Source organism: Pristiophorus japonicus, chromosome 17 (genome assembly GCF_044704955.1).
Source record: "Pristiophorus japonicus isolate sPriJap1 chromosome 17, sPriJap1.hap1, whole genome shotgun sequence".
Taxonomy (NCBI): Eukaryota; Metazoa; Chordata; class Chondrichthyes; family Pristiophoridae; genus Pristiophorus; species Pristiophorus japonicus.
This window is the reverse complement of record NC_091993.1, coordinates 10,993,408-11,011,285: the sequence shown is the minus strand read 5'-3', so window position 1 is coordinate 11,011,285 and position 17,878 is coordinate 10,993,408. Positions and strand designations below refer to the sequence as shown.

The 17,878-nt window shown below is 45.1% G+C and overlaps 1 protein-coding gene across 1 annotated transcript in view; it reads right to left on the bottom strand.

Annotated features, from left to right (window-relative positions):
* The window catches only part of LOC139227538 (myocardial zonula adherens protein-like), a 98,784-nt gene that overhangs the window by 51,481 nt on the left and 29,425 nt on the right, over window positions 1-17,878 (bottom strand). Inside the window, exons 3-7 of the mRNA XM_070858359.1 lie at window positions 15,288-15,371; window positions 13,496-13,642; window positions 11,307-11,399; window positions 5,096-5,209; window positions 2,231-2,383 (exon numbers count right to left, since the gene is read on the bottom strand). Of these exons, the coding sequence (XP_070714460.1) occupies window positions 2,231-2,383; window positions 5,096-5,209; window positions 11,307-11,399; window positions 13,496-13,642; window positions 15,288-15,371 (591 nt within the window). The remainder of the gene's footprint in view (window positions 1-2,230; window positions 2,384-5,095; window positions 5,210-11,306; window positions 11,400-13,495; window positions 13,643-15,287; window positions 15,372-17,878) is intronic.

Below are 17,878 nucleotides of genomic sequence, written 5' to 3'. Positions count from 1 at the left end.
ACCTGGGATCTACGCTTGGAGCTCCACCTGACAGTGTTGTTATACACTGACCCATGAGGTTGCTTTGTGAACTTTTCTTTTTTTAAGTACTTTTCCATGGCTTTTAACTGCGGATCCCAAAAGCTTGAAAGAAAGTCTTAGCTCTTATTGGAAATGGAAGTCCCTTTAGGTGCTTTGTTCTGGATTATTTATTTGAAACTATCACTGTGCACAATATACACCAAAGGACAATTTGACATTAACTGACTAAATGCCAGGTCACATTCTGTTATAAACAACTGAACACGGTGACTGATGTCACATTTTACACAACGTTCATTCCAGTTTAGGAACACTTGAATAAGGTCAATTTTCTGTTCTTGATTAGAGTTATGCTCAGGAAGTTCACTTGCATCACTTCCTGCAATAGATACTAGGTAAACATGATCAGCTCCATTTTATAGCACACCAGCTGATCTCCCCCCGCCATTGCTCACAGATAGCCTGGAGCATGGCTGTGATGTTTAGCTGCTAAGATACCGCTATGTTTAGCCTGGCCTGTCCCTTTAAGGTCACTGCTCAGGTAACTGGGCTAAATAGGAACATCCCTAGATAATTAAAGGCTAATTGTTACGGGAAATTTCTGTCGCTAGATAGCTTTTGTAAATCCCCAGCTCCCATCTTTGAGGAGAGGTAGGTTACCAAGGGCAGAAAAACCAGCAAGAAATGGCTGGCTTTCTTTCCCTTTATTTATAGATTTGACAAGTTAAAGTATGATGCCTGTGCAATAAATGCAACATTTTTATATATGGATATTTGCCATCTCACATGGCCATTGATGGGGCCAAATCAATGGTGATCTCTTGCTATATCAGGAAGTGGTGTAAAAGAAAGGTTTCATTCATGCTGAGTTCGCTGAATAGACAGGAAGAGCCTGACTGACTTGTAGGGTTGCTGCGTGGGTCAGTAATGACCATCAGGGTAAAGGGTGAATGAGATGAACGTGTGATCCAGGGTGTGGGGCCCCATCCACCATTTCCAGAATCCTCCATCCATTAATGTAAAGACGTGAGGATGCATGTGCTACAGCATGTGTACATCATTCTTCAGTATTTAACATTAGCTTATTCTGTCAGTGGAGTATCTAGCCCAATATTCATATTTCAATAAAAGGCCCAGTCTACTGCTATTAGACTATTGGCCTGTTTAATGCTGGCCCAGCTGTTTACACTGTACATTAATGATTTAGACGAGGGGATTAAATGTAGTATCTCCAAATTTGCGGATGACACTAAGTTGGGTGGCAGTGTGAGCTGCGAGGAGGATGCTACGAGGCTGCAGAGCGACTTGGATAGGTTAGGTGAGTGGGCAAATGCATGGCAGATGAAGTATAATGTGGATAAATGTGAGGTTATCCACTTTGGTGGTAAAAACAGAGAGACAGACTATTATCTGAATGGTGACAGATTAGGAAAAGGGGAGGTGCAACGAGACCTGGGTGTCATGGTACATCAGTCATTGAAGGTTGGCATGCAGGCACAGCAGGCGGTTAAGAAAGCAAATGACACGTTGGCCTTCATAGCGAGGGGATTTGAGTACAGGGGCAGGGAGGTGTTGCTACAGTTGTACAGGGCCTTGGTGAGGCCACACCTGGAGTATTGTGTACAGTTTTGGTCTCCTAACCTGAGGAAGGACATTCTTGCTATTGAGGGAGTGCAGCGAAGGTTCACCAGACTGATTCCCGGGATGGCGGGACTGACCTATCAAGAAAGACTGGATCAACTGGGCTTGTATTCACTGGAGTTCAGAAGAATGAGAGGGGACCTCATAGAAACGTTTAAAATTCTGACGGGTTTAGACAGGTTAGATGCAGGAAGAATGTTCCCAATGTTGGGGAAGTCCAGAACCAGGGGACACAGTCTAAGGATAAGGGGTAAGCCATTTAGGACCGAGATGAGGAGGAATTTCTTCACCCAGAGAGTGGTGAATCTGTGGAATTCTCTACCACAGAAAGTTGTTGAGGCCAATTCACTAAATATATTCAAAAAGGAGTTAGATGAAGTCCTTACTACTAGGGGGATCAAGGGGTATGGCGAGAAAGCAGGAATGGGGTACTGAAGTTGCATGTTCAGCCATGAACTCATTGAATGGCGGTGCAGGCTAGAAGGGCCGAATGGCCTACTCCTGCACCTATTTTCTATGTTTCTATGTTTCTAATACTTGTGCAGTGATGTCTCAGTGCATTGTTTACCTTAAGTTTCAGGATCTGATTTTCACTTTGCGCATCCTGTATCTGCTGGTCCTTCTCTTTCATTTGCTCCAGCGATTGGTGATATGACTTTCGGAGATCTTCCATTTCCTCCCTCCTCTTGTTTGCATCTACTGCTGAATCCAAGAGCGATCTCTGACAAAAAACAAGGCAGCCAATCACACACCCTCTCGTATTGCACACTTTGGAAGCACATGGTATCCAGGAGTTCTGTAACAACCGTTCTGACAGTTATTCAAAAACAACGATGTACAGTTTGTTTCTTCACCTGCTAACTTACATCACTGATGATGTTTTGAAAGAATTGTACAGTAGTGCGAGGATGATGCAACATACTACAAGAGCAGGGTAATGTGCCACAGGATGATAGAATAGGTCAGTACTTTTGGTATTGCAAAGCACAGAGGTTCCAGTTGTTTCAGAAGCTGGTACTCTGCCCATGACGGATATATGCAGGAATCTATCATAAGATGTCTCAGTCCCTCGGGCCATTCTTGTTACCAACATGGTGCAGTGAATGCACCATCGTAATTGTATCTGTGTACCAGATGCAGGTCTGACTGGACCAGTACGTAAAGGTTTGATAACCTCTGGGAGTTCTATGATAACATGAAGCTGCAGATTTCTGCTAACACTGTGATACCGTGCGGGAACAATCGGTGAACATTTGATTCTGATCTTTCAGGATCGCAAATTTGTGGAATCCTCATGTCCCCAACTCTTTCCTTCTTATGAAAGATCTCCAGGCTTTTAAAACCTAAGATTGCTCTCTGTGTGTGAGGGAAGGGGGACTTTGAACTGCAGCATGCTTGTTTCTTGCCTGAAAAACGGACGACTGAAAGAGGAAAATCTGGTGGCCATCTTGTAACTCAATTTTCACTCAGGCCTTTAAATGGGTGCCTAGGACTCCTGCGTAAAACAGGCGGGAGACTGTTCAAATATGCGAATCGGGTCTTACGCCTCTTGTAGGACTCCATTTGCAATTTTAGTGGAGGAATGGGTGGAGAATGCTTGCCACATGTTGGGCCCACTTTCTCCAGGTGCTCAGGGGTTGAACCAGTGGTCCTTAGAGTTACCATTGGAGGCCTCTCTGAAATGGTTCCGTTTTTAAACAGTTTCTGTGGGGCCAGGCGCTTCTAGACCCCACTAAAATCTCCCAGCTCCCTGCCTGCCCGCTCTTGTACGCCCACCCCCCCCACCCCCCCGCCATCCCCCACCAAAGGGATGCAGGAAGCTGTCGGGGGCACCGGCCCCCAGTGGCCGTGCTCCCGCGAGGCGGAGAAGGGGTCACCGCCGGGCAGTAAGGGGTCGGAGTGCCAGGCGGTAAGGGGTCGGAGCGCCGGGTGGTAAAAGGACGGAGCACCGGGCGGGGCGGAAACCCCTTCCCACCGTCCCCGGCCCGGGGTAACTGCGGGTGGGTCAGCCCTGCTGCCTGCCCCGGGCGGTAAGGCCTTAATGCCCCATTACTGCCTCTTGTAACAGGCCTTAAAGAAGGGGCCAATTTCCCCCCCCCCCCCCCCACCGCCATAATCTCCCCACCTCCCAAAGAAATATATTTTTGTTTCTAGAGCGAATTGTAAGATGACTGAAGTGAAAACTGCTGTTTCCAGTTATTTCCTAGTTAAGGGGCAGGCTATTACTTGGTATCAAACAAATGATAAAAGCAAACTCCAGATTACTTCAACCCGTGCCACACTGGGGTAGAGACTGATTTTGTGTGATGGTGTAAAACAAGTGATAGCAAATCCTTCAGCCCGTTTTACACCTCTCCCGATTTTGAATTCCACTGGAAGATCGGAAGGGATGTAAAACGCGCTGCCGATTCACTATCACACAAGGTCAAAATCTACCCCTCAGTGTTTCTATCCCCTGCCGCCTCCTGTGGTTTCAAATTTACACAGGATATACGGCACAGAAACAGGCCATTCGGCCCAACCAGTCCATGCCGGTGTTTATGCTCCAGTCCAGCCTCCTCCAGTCTTTCCTCATTTAAATCTACCAGCACAAACCTCTATTCCCTTCTCCCTCATGCGCTTATCTAGCCTCCCATTAAATGCATCGATACTATTCGCTTCAAACACTCCCTGTGGTCGCGAGTTCCACATTCCACAAAAAGAGGGAAACAAAAAACAGGCAGCGGCCATTTTTTTAGTTAGAGTTCACGGGACGGATGGAAGTCCAACACCTATTGAGGCCGAGCTTGATCACCTTGGGTCTGCAGGAAACCAGGTTGTCGGAGTCTATGGTATAACCGTAATAGCTATCATATAATTGTTGTCTGAGTAATACATTCTCATTGGGACAATGCGTTCAAGCCTGAATCACGAGGAATCATTTAATTGAGATTAGAGATTTCCTTGCACAGAGGTCAATACATTTTTGGGAACTAAGGGAATTAAGTAATATGGGGATAGTGCGGGAAAGTGGAGTTGAGGTAGATCAGCCATTATTTTGTTGAATGGCATAGCAGGCTCGAAGGGCCAAATGGCCTAGTTCTTATATTTTCACCACTCTCTGGGTAAAGAAGTTTCTCCTGAATTCCCGGTTTGATTTCTGGGTGACTATCTTATATTGATGGCCTCTAGTTATGCTCTTCCATTATTTATTTATTTATAAGAATGTGCTTTCATTTTGCATGTAAAGCTTAGGGCTGCCTTTCAAGACAGCAGAATATCTCGGGATTCCGGCAGCACTGATAAAATCGCACAGCTTCACTCTTGCCTTTCATGAATCCCCTCAACGCGTCACAAGCGAGTACATCCCTGGGCCTGTCACACCGTGTCTACACGCCCAGTACAGCGATGTGACACTTTGCTGCGGCAATCAAAGCAAGTGATTAATTTCTACCTGCAAGTCAATCGTCACACTTGTCAGGGAGCTGTTCATCTGGCTGTACTGCTCGAGGGTCGAGGAATTGCTGCTCACCTCCCTCTGCAGGGACGCCTGCCGTACCTCCGAGACCTGAAACCCAACAGATGACAGTCACGCTCCAGCAAGCTCCGGCCCTGCCAAAAAGTTAGGCACATTTTTTTTTTTTGCGCAGCTGAGTATTTGCTGCAGATTCCGTTTGTGAAAATGTTTCATCAAAATACTTTTCATCCCTGGCTATTTAGGGAAAAAAAAAACATGGAAATGTCATTGGCAGGCAAACCAGGGTTCAGTTAGACATGGAAACATATGGCAGGTCAGACAGCGTCTGGGGAAAAAACAGACAAGTTTACGTTTCAGGTATAGACCATTGGTTCAATTCTGATGGAAGGTGAATATTACCTGGTCCGTTCTCTCCACAGAAGCTGACTGGCCTGCTGATCTGGCATTTCCTGCATCTGTAGCTTTTAGTTCGATGTTTAAAAAAAATCAATTCAAAGAGTTCGACTTCATGTTTAAATAAAACAGTAGAGTGATGCACCATGCTGGTTTAGTACCCTGTCACTTCTGAATCAATATCCAGACTGGCTTTCCAATCTTGTATGGATTCCAAGACAGATTGACCAGGCCACTCTAATCCACCTCCTCGTAATTGCTGTTGCAAAGTACCACTAGCAAATTGTCCTTCGGGGAGTGGGCCTTCTGCCAGTTTGGATCACCTCATTCAGTGCAGAAAATGATGGACTCACCAGTTCATCCCACCCGAAATAACCTGAAGGCCCTCATCAATAAAGTGGGCCTTTCTACACATTGCTACCCGCCATCAGCACTCCAACTCACTCTATTGGCAGACTGATGCACAGAGCATTATTGCTGTAACAACAACCATGCATTTAAATAGCACCTTTCATGCCATAAGTCATCTCGGCACTTCACGATGGAGAAATATAAACACCGAACATAAATGGAGGCGTTAGCACAAGTAAATCCTGGTCAACTAGATGGGATTACAGCAAGTGCTTATAGGTGAGGAGAGAGGCAGTGAGATGGAAGGGTTTAGGGAGGGAGTTCCAGAGAATAACGCTGAGACAATAAGATGGAGAGAGAGCACGGTGATACACGAGAGAGAAAGAAAAGAAAGGCATTTACATAGCACCTCGCATATTCTCAGGATGTCCCAAAAACATTTCACAGTCTGTGTGTTTCTTTTTGGGAGTGTAGTCACCACCTCCTCAAAACTGCCCACCCTCAATCCCTCTGCCCCATGCTGCCTCGTAGACCAGAAAAGGTCTGGGTAAGGGCATCAGCTGCTGTGGAGAAAGATAGGAGGAGAGGCAGTCATAGAAATATAGAAAATAGGTGCAGGAGTAGGTCATTCGGCCCTTCGAGCCTGCACCACCATTCAATAAAATCAAGGCTGATCATTCACCTCAGTACCCCTTTCCTGCTTTCTTTCCATACCCCTTGATCCCTTTAGCCAAAAGGGCCATATCTAAATCTCTCTTGAATATATGCAATGAATTGGCATCAACAACTCTCTGCGGTAGGGAATTCCACAGGTTAACAACTCTCTGAGTGAAGAAGTTTCTCCTCATCTCAGTCCTAAATGGCTTACCCCTTATCCTTAGACTATGTCCCCTGGTTCTGGGCTTCCCCAACATCGGGAACATTCTTCCTTCATCTAACCTGTCCAGTCCCGTCAGACTTTTATATGTTTCTATGAGATTCCCTCTCATCCTTCTAAACTCCAGTGAATACAGGCCCAGTCGATCCAGTCTCTCCTCATATGTCAGTCCTGCCATCCCGGGAATCAGTCTGGTGAACCTTCGCTGCACTCCCTCAATAGCAAGAACGTCCTTCCTAAGGTTAGGAGACCAAAACTGAACACAATATTCCAGGTGAGGCCTCACTAAGGCACTGTACGACTGCAGTAAGACCTCCCTACTCCTATACTCAAATCCCCTAGCTACGAAGGCCAACATACCATTTGCCTTCTTCACCACCTGCTGTACCTGCATGCCAACTTTCAATGACTGATGTACCGTGACATCCAGGTCTCATTGTACCTCCCCTTTTCCTAATCTGCCACCATTCAGATAATATTCTGTCTTCGTGTTTTTGCCGCCAAAGTGGATAACCTCACATTTATCCACATTATACTGCATCTGCCTTCCGTTTGCCCACTCATCTAACCTGTCCAAGTCACCCTGCAGCCTCTTAGCGTCCTCCTCACAGCTCACACCGCCACCCAGCTTAGTGTCATCTGCAAACTTGGAGATATTACATTCAATTCCTTCATCTAAATCATTAATGTATATTGTAAATAGCTGGGATCCCAGCACTGAGCCCTGAGGCACCCCACTAGTCACTGCCTGCCATTTTGAAAAGGACCCGTTTTTCCCGACTCTGCTTCCTGTCTGCCAACCAGTTCTCTATCCACGTCAGTACATTACTCCCAATACCATGTGCTTTAATTTTGCACACCAATCTCTTGTGTGGGACCTTGTCAAAAGCCTTTTGAAAGTCCAAATACACCACATCAACTGGTTCTCCCTTGTCCACTCTACCAGTTACATCCTCAAAAAATTCTAGAAGATTTGTCAAGCAGGATTTCCCTTTCATAAATCCATGCTGACTTGGACTGATCCTGTCACTGCTTTCCAAATGCGCTGTTATTTCATCTTTAATAATTGATTCCAACATTTTCCCCACTACTGATGTCAGGCTAACCGATCTATAATTACCCGTTTTCTCTCTCCCTCCTTTCTTAAAAAGTGGTGTTACATTAGCTACCCTCCAGTCCATAGGAACTGATCCAGAGTCGATAGACTGTTGGAAAATGATAACCAATGCATCCACTATTTCTAGGGCTACTTCCTTAAGTATTCTGGGATGCAGACTATCAGGCCCTGGGGATTTATCAGTCTTCAATCCCATCAATTTCCCGAACACAATTTCCCGCCTAATAAGGATTTCCTTCAGTTCCTCCTTCTCACTACACCCTCGGTCCCCTAGTATTTCCGAAAGGTTATTTGGTTCTGTCTTCCTTCGTGAAGACAGAACCAAAGTATTTGTTTAACTGGTCCGCCATTTTTGTTCCCCATTATAAATTCACCTGAATCTGACTGAAAGGATTCAAACATGTGGGGGAAGGGGAGTACGGAGCTGGGAGGGAATGACACACTCTGGGATCTTCAAAAGGTGTTGCGGTTGGGGGTGGGCAGTAATTGAGGGGAGAGAGGGCCTGAGGGATAAGGTGAATATGGCCATTTTGAAGGGGTGCCTGAGGGCATGAGTTGTGAGGACAGGAGGTGGAGGAACAAGGCAAATTGTGAGTGGTCAGCAGTGGGGAAGAGGTCGACCAATCAGAAGGTGGGTCTCATTGAAAAGACAATCTTGGGGAAATCAGTGGGTGAGCAAGACTAAGAAGGGGTCAAATCTGGGACAAGTCCAGGGTTGTGGGGTCAGGGACTGGGGCAATGTTCCGGACACTTAGTATTAGAGGTGAGCGTGGAAGGAGGAAGGTTGGGGGGTGGGTGGTTTGTTATTGAGGAAAGGAGTCTAAGATTGTTCTTACCTTCCCGTGATGATCCAGGAACAATGGGCACGGAGAGATGTGATCCCTTTTGATCTGTTTAAGCTACATCAGGTGGGGCGGATATTGACAAGACCAGTCATGATCCAGGTAGATTGGAGAGCCCTCGACTGGAGAGTGCAAAGCTGTACCATGAGGGCAGTGGGGCTAGGGTAGGAGCCTAGGAACAGGAGGCCATTCAGCCCCTCCAGCTTGCGGCTCCATTCAATTAGATCACGGCTGATCTGTACCTCAACTCCATTTACCCGACGTAGCTCCATGTTCCTTGATACCCCTACCTAACAAAAATCTATCGATCTCAGTCTTAAAAACTCCAACTGTCCCAGCATCCACAGCCTTCTGGGGGAGAGAATTCCAGTTTTCTACTAATCTTTGTGTTTTTTTTTTATTTATTCATTCACAGGGTGTGGGCATCGCTGGCAAGGCCAGCATTTATTGCCCATCCCTAATTGCCCTTTGAGAAGGTGGTGGTGAGCCGTCTTCTTGAACCGCTGCAGTCCGTGTGGTGAAGGTGCTCCCACAGTGCTGTTAGGGAGGAAGTTCCAGGATTTTGACCCAGTGATGATGAAGGAACGGCCGATATATTTCCAAGTCAGGATGGTGTGTGATTTGGTGGGGAACTTGGAGGTGTGACCTCCTATGCGCCTGCTGCCCTTGTCCTGGTAGAGGTTGCGGGTTTGGGAGTTGCTGTCGAAGACATGCTTTCTGATTTCCCTCTTAAATGACCTGGCTCTAATTGGAAGATCACGGCCCCCTCACAATGAGTCACTGGTGATTCAGCACCATTACTGTCAAGCCCGTGTGGTGGCTGGTGTGCAACGGCCACCACACGTTAAAAAAATCCACGCACAGGCATCTTCCACCCTTCAAGATTTAGTTCGGACCTGGAATTTTAGGTCCTTCATTGAAACACCTGTGAACTTTTTGATGTGGAAGCAAGTCATCCTCGATTCGAGGGACTGCCTATGACATGACATGATGTGGGTGGTTCTCTTTCTGATTTGCTGCTCTATTGTGTATTAGGTGCAAGGTATCGGAGCTCCACGATGATGGGGTTCGGGGATACATCTCACGAGGCTCCAGTCCAGGCATGGAGCCTTGCTGAACAGGAGCGTGGATTGGGAATTCAGATGTTGAGATCGCCGTGCTGCTTTCACATCACTGCTCATTAAGCACCTTGGTGAGGGAGACCCTGGGCTGGGAAGTAAATTTACCCTTACATATAAACCTGCACTAAAAAGCCAGGAGAAAGTCATTAACTATCATTTAATGCACAATTAGCTTGCAAAATGTTTTAGGAACAGAAATACAAATCAAATCCAGCAGGTGGCACTTGTCTCCCATAAAGCTGAGCACCGTTGCTAACTGAAGAGCAGTCACTCGATTCACCACTGTAGTCAGGAATCACATTAATGAGCTGCTTCAGTGCTGAGTTGTCTCATCGGAATCGAGGACTTGCCTCCACTCTTAGAGTGAATCCTTAGGTGGCTGAACAGTCCAATACGAGAGCTGAGCCGTCTATCAATTCTCTCCTAGCCTTTTTTTTTGGGTTACTGGTGCAAATCCAAATTAACATCAACATTAATGTCCATCTGTCTCCATAATTTTGAGCCAGGTTTGACGATGGGGCATTTCACCTGGAGAATGTCGACACTCTATTTACTCCACCCACCAGGCTGACGTGTCTTTATCTGCCAGTGCCCCAATTAAAGGCCTTGTAGAGATAAGCAGTTTACTATCGCTTACTCTGTGATTGGAGAATGGGTGTGGAAATTCACTTAAAAGGTATCGGCTTTAAAGCCATAATTTTTAAAAGGTCATTACTGTAATTCTGCAATTCTAATGTCCGCCCATGTATATTATGACTCATCCGTACTTTGGGCTTTGGGCTGTACAGATGGACACCGGCTGCAAGTTCCAGGTCAATGAAGCTAAACTACAACAAACTTTTACACTTGCGGTTGTTTAACAAACATGTACGTCAACATTCCTGAAACTCTTGCAAATAATTTTGATTTTAGTATCCATGAAATAATATCACTTCTCGCATTATCTGCACGAGGGGAAGGTGCATCTTATACTCAAACATTTACGGTAGGTTATCAAATACAATTGTGCCATAAGCATAACAACTGAATAGACAACAGTGTGCAGTCGTGAGGCTGTAAATGAACACATTTAATTACTGATGGAGCACTTCTGATAGACTCACCTGTTTTTTTTTTAATGAAATCCAGTTCTCTTTAACTGTGGAACTTATTAAAAAATCTGAACGTATTAAAAGCGTAGGAAAAACTCGCCAAAAAAAACTCGCCCTGGATTTTCCTGGGATTGGGAATTGAATCAATGGGGTAAATTTTTATTTTGTGCGGTAGTGTAAAACGGGTGAAAGTAAATCGGCCGCCTGTTTTATATCTCTCCTAATTTTAAATTCCATTCAAATCAATCGAGCTGCTGATTCACTATCAGCTATTGCACCCTGATGTCTTTTCTTAGGGTTTAACACTCTGCATGAAGTACAGCAGTCCCGTCAGCAGATGGTAAAATGATCACAGGCATTACGAGCGAGCAGGCAGTGTTGCTATACCAACTTACCTTCATTTCAGTTGTGAGCTGTTGTATTCTCTCCTTCATTTCATTGAACTCACCAAACATCCGCTGCCTGACTTTCTCCAGTGACTGTCTCACCTGAATATAAAGCAAACAAGCAATACATCAAAGTGTGACAGAATTCTACATAAACTGAGCACCGCTCTTTAAGCCAATCGCCCATTCATCACAGTAACTGCCCATTTTCTCTCAGCCTTTTCCCAAATGTTTCTTTAATAATTTGTGGATAAACCCAAGGGGTGATTCTGTGCTCAGAAAGATCCCAGGTCAGAGAATCAGGGTTACAATGATCTAGCTGTATCTCCAAGCCATACACCCTGTGAGTGCAGCTTACGGCTGAGATTGTGGCATCACCCCGATATATCCCTATTATCTGCTGTATGAATATCCCAATTGGATATCTCCATACAAATTCACAAACATCTTACAATGACTTCATAACCCTGGTTTCCAGATCATTTGCACCCAGAAAAAGAAATCTTCCTTTGAGTACGCTGTTACTTCCCATTTAAGGAAACCCAATGGGAAGGTGTCATTAAACCTCCTGCAACATGCAATATATCTCACATCAGTTGTAAAACCAACACCACCAAAAACAGATTAACTGGCCATTCATCTCATTGCTGTGACCAAAATGGCTGTTGTTGTTCATCAACATAACAATATCGGCTGTATTCAAAGTAATCCATGAAATGTGCCAGTCCTTTGGGATGTTTATGAGAGAGCTGATAAGATGCTCTATAAATGCAAGCTCTTTCTTTCTTTTGTAATGATTACGGTGTAAAATATAGCAAGGTTTCTCCCATTTCTTTCCTATACAGGTACAACGTCCCGAAACTGGAAACTTCAAAATCATTGACAATCCCTCAACCCTAATCCCTCATCCCTCCTGACCTCTGCAACCTCCTTCAGCCTCAAGTCTCTGTTCCCATCCTCCGCTCTTCCAACTCTCATTCTCATTTACAGTATATTCCTTCCCTTCCTCTATCATCTGGAGAAGAGCCTTCAGTCATCAAGCTCCATACTCTAGACCTCCCTTTCTAAAGCTCTGCACCTTGGGACAACAATCTTCAAATATTCTTAAAACCTACCTCTTCGAGCATTCCTTCAACCTCCTCCCTTAATTTCTCTCTTGCTCCAACTCTACTCTGATCCTCAGCTTTTGCTCCATTTGAAGGAGTTATAGCAATGTAAGTTATTGTGAAAACACACGACCTAATTATTGAGGTATTGTAGAAACCAAGGCCATTCCGGTTTTGGGGTTTTTCCGGATTTCGGAGAAGAAATCCAAAGTCCCGAATCCGGAAACCCTTGGGCTGAGTTTTGTGCACTTCCGGATTTCGGAGACAATCCACGCCCCGAATCTGGAAACCTTTGGGATGAGTTGCGTGTATTTCCAGATTTTGGAGACAATCCACGTCCCGAATCCGTAAACCTCGAGGTCAGGCCGCGGCAGTTTGTGTATTTTTTTGGATTCATGTTTGAAAAAGGTATGTACTGCTTAAAAGTCCGGTTTTCGGGAAATATTTCCAGATTCCGGACAACGACTCTTGCAATCTGCACAAAGTCCGGTTTCGGACAATTCCGGTTTTTAGAACTCCAGATTTCGGATGTTCTGCCTGTACACCCGGCGTTCAATTTATTTCAGCGTCACGAAAGAAAGAAGAAAGAACCTGCATTTCTACAGCACCTTTCACAACCTCAGGACATCCCAAACCATTTTATAGCCAATGAAATACTTTTGTTGTGATGGAGGAAACACAGCCACCAACTTGTGCACTGCAAGCTCCCACAAACAGCAATGAGATAAACAAATAGCACTTGGACCAAAAATGTTATATCATTGTAGATTTGATAGAATTTTCCCTTTTCAAGACTGCTCTTTCTCCTTCCACTGGCACACCTCAGCCAGGTGTACAGGGTGATCCTGACTACAGACTCACATCACATTGAGAGTGACCAACCTGTTTTGTGGGGAAGGGAACATCGGTTTGTCTTCCCTGAGCTGAAGTGAACTGCTGTTGTGTAACAGTTCATCAAGTGGACTGGCCACAAACTGCTGGAACTGACTCATGGTCAAGTAACTCAGGACGGGGTTCAAAGTGCAATCTCTCTTGAAATGTTATAGATTTTAACAAAAGCAAACTTTTGTCAGGGAACATTAAATATCTCACCTCCTTAATGTAGTTCATTTCCTCTTTAAGCTGGTTAACCGACCATTCGTACACAACCACCTCCGCCTTATTTGCATCAGCTCTCTGCACCACTCCATACACCCTACTGTGAGAAGAGATCTCTGAACCCAAGCCATGGGAAAGATACTGCAATGAAAAAAAACACGCCATTTCGTTACTTCAGCAGTTTAGGTCACGCGGGGAAAGATTTATTCTGTGTGCAACATTAGAAATTCATTCTTTATAAATGTGTTTATGATTCTCTACCCAGGGGATATCTCCCCATGTGTTGTCCCTGCATAGTTACCTGCGAGGGCACATTAGACTGATAAAGTTCCAAGAGCAAAGGAATAGCAGAAAAGGTACAGTGTACAGGTTTGGTCTCCTTATTTAAGGAGGGATATACTTGCATTGGAAGCAGTTCAGAGAAGCTTCACAAGGTTGATTCCTGAGATGAAGGGGTTAACGTATGAAAAAAGGTTGAGCAGGTTGGGCCTGTACTCATTGGAGTTTAGAAGACTGAGAGGTGATCTTATTGAAACGTATAAGATTCTGAGGGGGCTCGACAGGGTAGATGCAGAGAGGTTGTTTCCCTTTGTGGGGGAATCTAGAACTAGGGGGCAAAGTTTCAGAATAAGGGGTCGCCCATTTAAAATGGAAATGAGGAGGAATTTCTTCTCTCAGAGGGTTGTGAATCTTTAGAATTCTCTGCCCCTGGGAGCTGTGGAGGCTGGGTCATGAATATATTTAAGGTGGAGATAGACAGTTTTTTGAATGATAAGAGAGACAAGGGTTATGGGGAGCGGGTAGGGAAGTGGAGTTGAGGCCAAGATCAGGTCAGCCATGATCTTATTGAATGGCGGAGCAAGCTCAAGAGGCCAAATGGCCTACTCCTGCTCCTATTTCTTATGTTCGTTTTATGTACTACAATACCTCAATAATTAGGTTGTGTGTTTTCACAATAACTTACATTGCTATAACTCCTTCAAATGGAGCAAAAGCTGAGGATCAGAGTAGAGTTGGAGCAAGAGAGAAATTAAGGGAGGAGGTTGAAGGAATGCTCGAAGAGGTAGGTTTTAAGAATATTTGAAGATTGTTGTCCCAAGGTGCAGAGCTTTAGAAAGGGAGGTCTAGAGTATGGAGCTTGATGACTGAAGGCTCTTCTCCAGATGATAGAGGAAGGGAAGGAATATACTGTAAATGAGAATGAGAGTTGGAAGAGCGGAGGATGGGAACAGAGACTTGAGGCTGAAGGAGGTTGCAGAGGTCAGGAGGGATGAGGGATGAGGGTTGAGGGATTGTCAATGATTTTGAAGTTGATACACTGATGGATTGGGAGTTAATGAAGGTCGACAAGGACAGGGTGAACGAGTGAGTTGAATTACATGCGAGGTAGGATTCATATGACAGAGTTCTGGTTCTGGATGCATTAGAGTTGATGCAGGTGGAGCTTGGTCGGCAGGTGAGTAAAAAAGGGCAATAGTGGGTGGGAGGTGAGGGAAGGAGATGAGAATATGCAAAAATGTTGGAATAGTTCTCAAAATCTTAGACGTTGAAATATATAGTGTAGCATTCTGATGCACACCATTTCATGCTTGGTGACAGGTTTTGCAGAGAGCCAGTGATCGGCAAAGATGAGCAGAAAGAGATTTATAATGACCGTCAGGAAGAGGCAAGAAATGGGAGGGTTGCAACGTATCTACCCAATGCAGGGGAGAGGCAGAGCAAACTGGACGGACATGCCAGCATTGTTTTGAACAGAATGACGTGTGTGTTCACCACAGTCACTAACCAGTATCGGTGGATCGGTGCTATTACTTTTGAGATGGCGATATCCATTGCGTTTCCTACTATTTCCTGTGTTTGTTTTCTCTACCTGGAACAAGAAAGCAGTTTGACTGAGATCTTAAACAATTTGAAAAAAAGATTGGCTAACTGCAAACATCATTTGTCCTTTTCTCCTTTCAAAACCAGATATGAGGCAAAAGAAAGATTCCCAATGTAAAATAGCAAAGTGGAGATAAACAGCATAACTGAAAAAATGTGGAACTTTATTATATATTTATTTCAGCTTCCCAAAGTAAAAAAACAAATGCATATTTGCTGTTACTGACCAGAGTAAGAGTCTACTCTAAATTCTCATATTGTGTAGTAGAATTAAATTCTTTAGCAAACGTTTACTGGGCAGTGACTGCGCTTGTCATATTACGCAAGTAAAGTCCACAAAAGACTCTTGTTGGAGGAGTTAACAATACAAACTTGTAACACTCACTTTTAACCACCTCGCTTTATGGCACATTCCATTTACTACCATAAACTTTAAAAAGCTGATATATGTTTATAGGGCCCAAGTTTCGGTTGAAGTTGCTCCTATTTTTTTTGAGCAACCAGTTTAGTTTGGAGTATCTTAGAAATCGCAAATCTCGGCATTTAGTTTGCTCCAGTTCTAGTGAGTTAACTTAGTTTCGTTTCAGTTTTTTTTTCAAAAGGGGGCGTTACCAGCCACTTACGCCTGTTTTGCAAGTTTAGTCAGCGAAAAGTCACTCCAAACTAACTTAGAATGGAGTAAGTGTCGACTTTTGTACGCTCAGAAAAAACTTGCGTACACTTTAGAAATCAGGCGCAGGTAGCCAGAGATGGGGGGTGGGGGGAAGGGAAGTTAGAGGGAAGTTAGGGGATTTTCCAAAGCATCAAACACTTCACTTTTAGCAATAAAGAGCCATCATCAAAATAAATGATAAATAAATCAATAAATAAAAAATTAAAAAAATTAAAAATCAATCAATAAATCAGTAAATAAAAAATTATTACTGCAGCACCTCTCCATTTGGGAGCACCGGGAGCCCTTCAACAGCACACGCAGCCCTGCCTGCCGAGGAGGTGGTCGGGTGGGGCCCGCCGAAGAGCTGGTCAGGCTGCCCCATCGCGGAGGAGGTGTTCGGGCGGGCCGGCGAGGAGGCCTCCAGTTAAGGGCAGTGGCGACGAGGCAAGGCCCGAGGTCGGGCAGCGGCGAGGCGAGGGATGGTGAGGCAGGCCACTCGGCCCGGGATAGGGGCGGTGAACCATGCGATGTCCGTTCGGCCAGGGATATGGTCGCCCGGAAACAGGACATGCTGGGAGGGCCAGGAGCTACTGCGCATGCGCACAGGCTCCACTGCGCACGCACACAGCTGCCGGCACTCTTTTCGGCGCAGGGCTGCAGCTCTGCCCCCAGCTGCTTGTGCTGCACCGCGCCGACTGCTAAACAGGCCTGCTGAACACCCGTGAATCGCGAGGTATGTTTTAGGCGCACTTTTAATTCTACAAAATAGGCGGGCCTCTCGGAGGTGTGCCGTTCTGCGAGACAGCCAAAACTTGGGCCCAATATTTCAGCCAATGCCTACCTTGATGAAGTTTAATGGCTGTCAGTTGTCCTCAAGGTAGGTTAAAGCGAGTCATAAACCTGAAATGATTAAACTACCGACGATATTTCAAACCCCTTGTGGAACACAAGCTTATTTGGGATTCTGCCCCTCCTGCAATGAATCACTTCTGCCCTACAAGTTCACAAGGCCCTTGCATTAGATTAAAGGTGGGTCAGGGGAACAGTGGGGCCTTCTGAAAAACCCTGCAGGCCAACAACTTCCTGTTTGTACTCATCCACCTCACTAAAGGCAGAGAGATGGTGTTTGAAAATGGTGGAGGAGGTCAGGATTTGTTCGAAAATGGCTTAATCCATTTGATTGGTTTGTTTTGTGGTAGTTGCAGGCTCTTGATTGTAGCTTTGATTGGTAGGTTTGTCTGTGGTGGTAATTTTGTATCTTTTTACATTTCAGCACATCGGCATGGTTAATTGAACCAATTGTGTGCAAGTGTGATGGGAACATTGCGTGTGTAATGGTGCAAGTTGTGACAGACATGCGCCCAATGCAGCACCTTTAAGAGTCAGTTTTTGCACTTTTGTCCATTCATTTTAATGGGTTGAAAATCATGGTCTGGAGCCACGGTTTATCCTGCCTGGCTTTGCCAGGAGCGCTGAAAGTAAAAGGCTATTCCTACAGTGCAGGAAGTGGGCAAGCTTGGGAATTTTATTTCCTCTGATTTTCTTCCACTCCTGGACACGCTTGGAATATAGTTCCACAGGCACCTCAGCTTACGGGACATCTTCCACATGTGAATCTATTCAGTGTCTGTCAGCTATTTGACTACGGGGTGCATCATAGTCTTCACTTGTAAATTTCCCAGAAAGGAGCCCTGTTAGATTTTTTTCTATACCCAGCTCAAAGGCACTGAGGCCAACAGTGGTGTCCCTACCATCACCCCAGCTATGATCAGCTAACTCAACATAACCAGGAGATAAAACCTGTTTTGCATGGCTTAGTTCCTCAGTGAACAGTACACTCA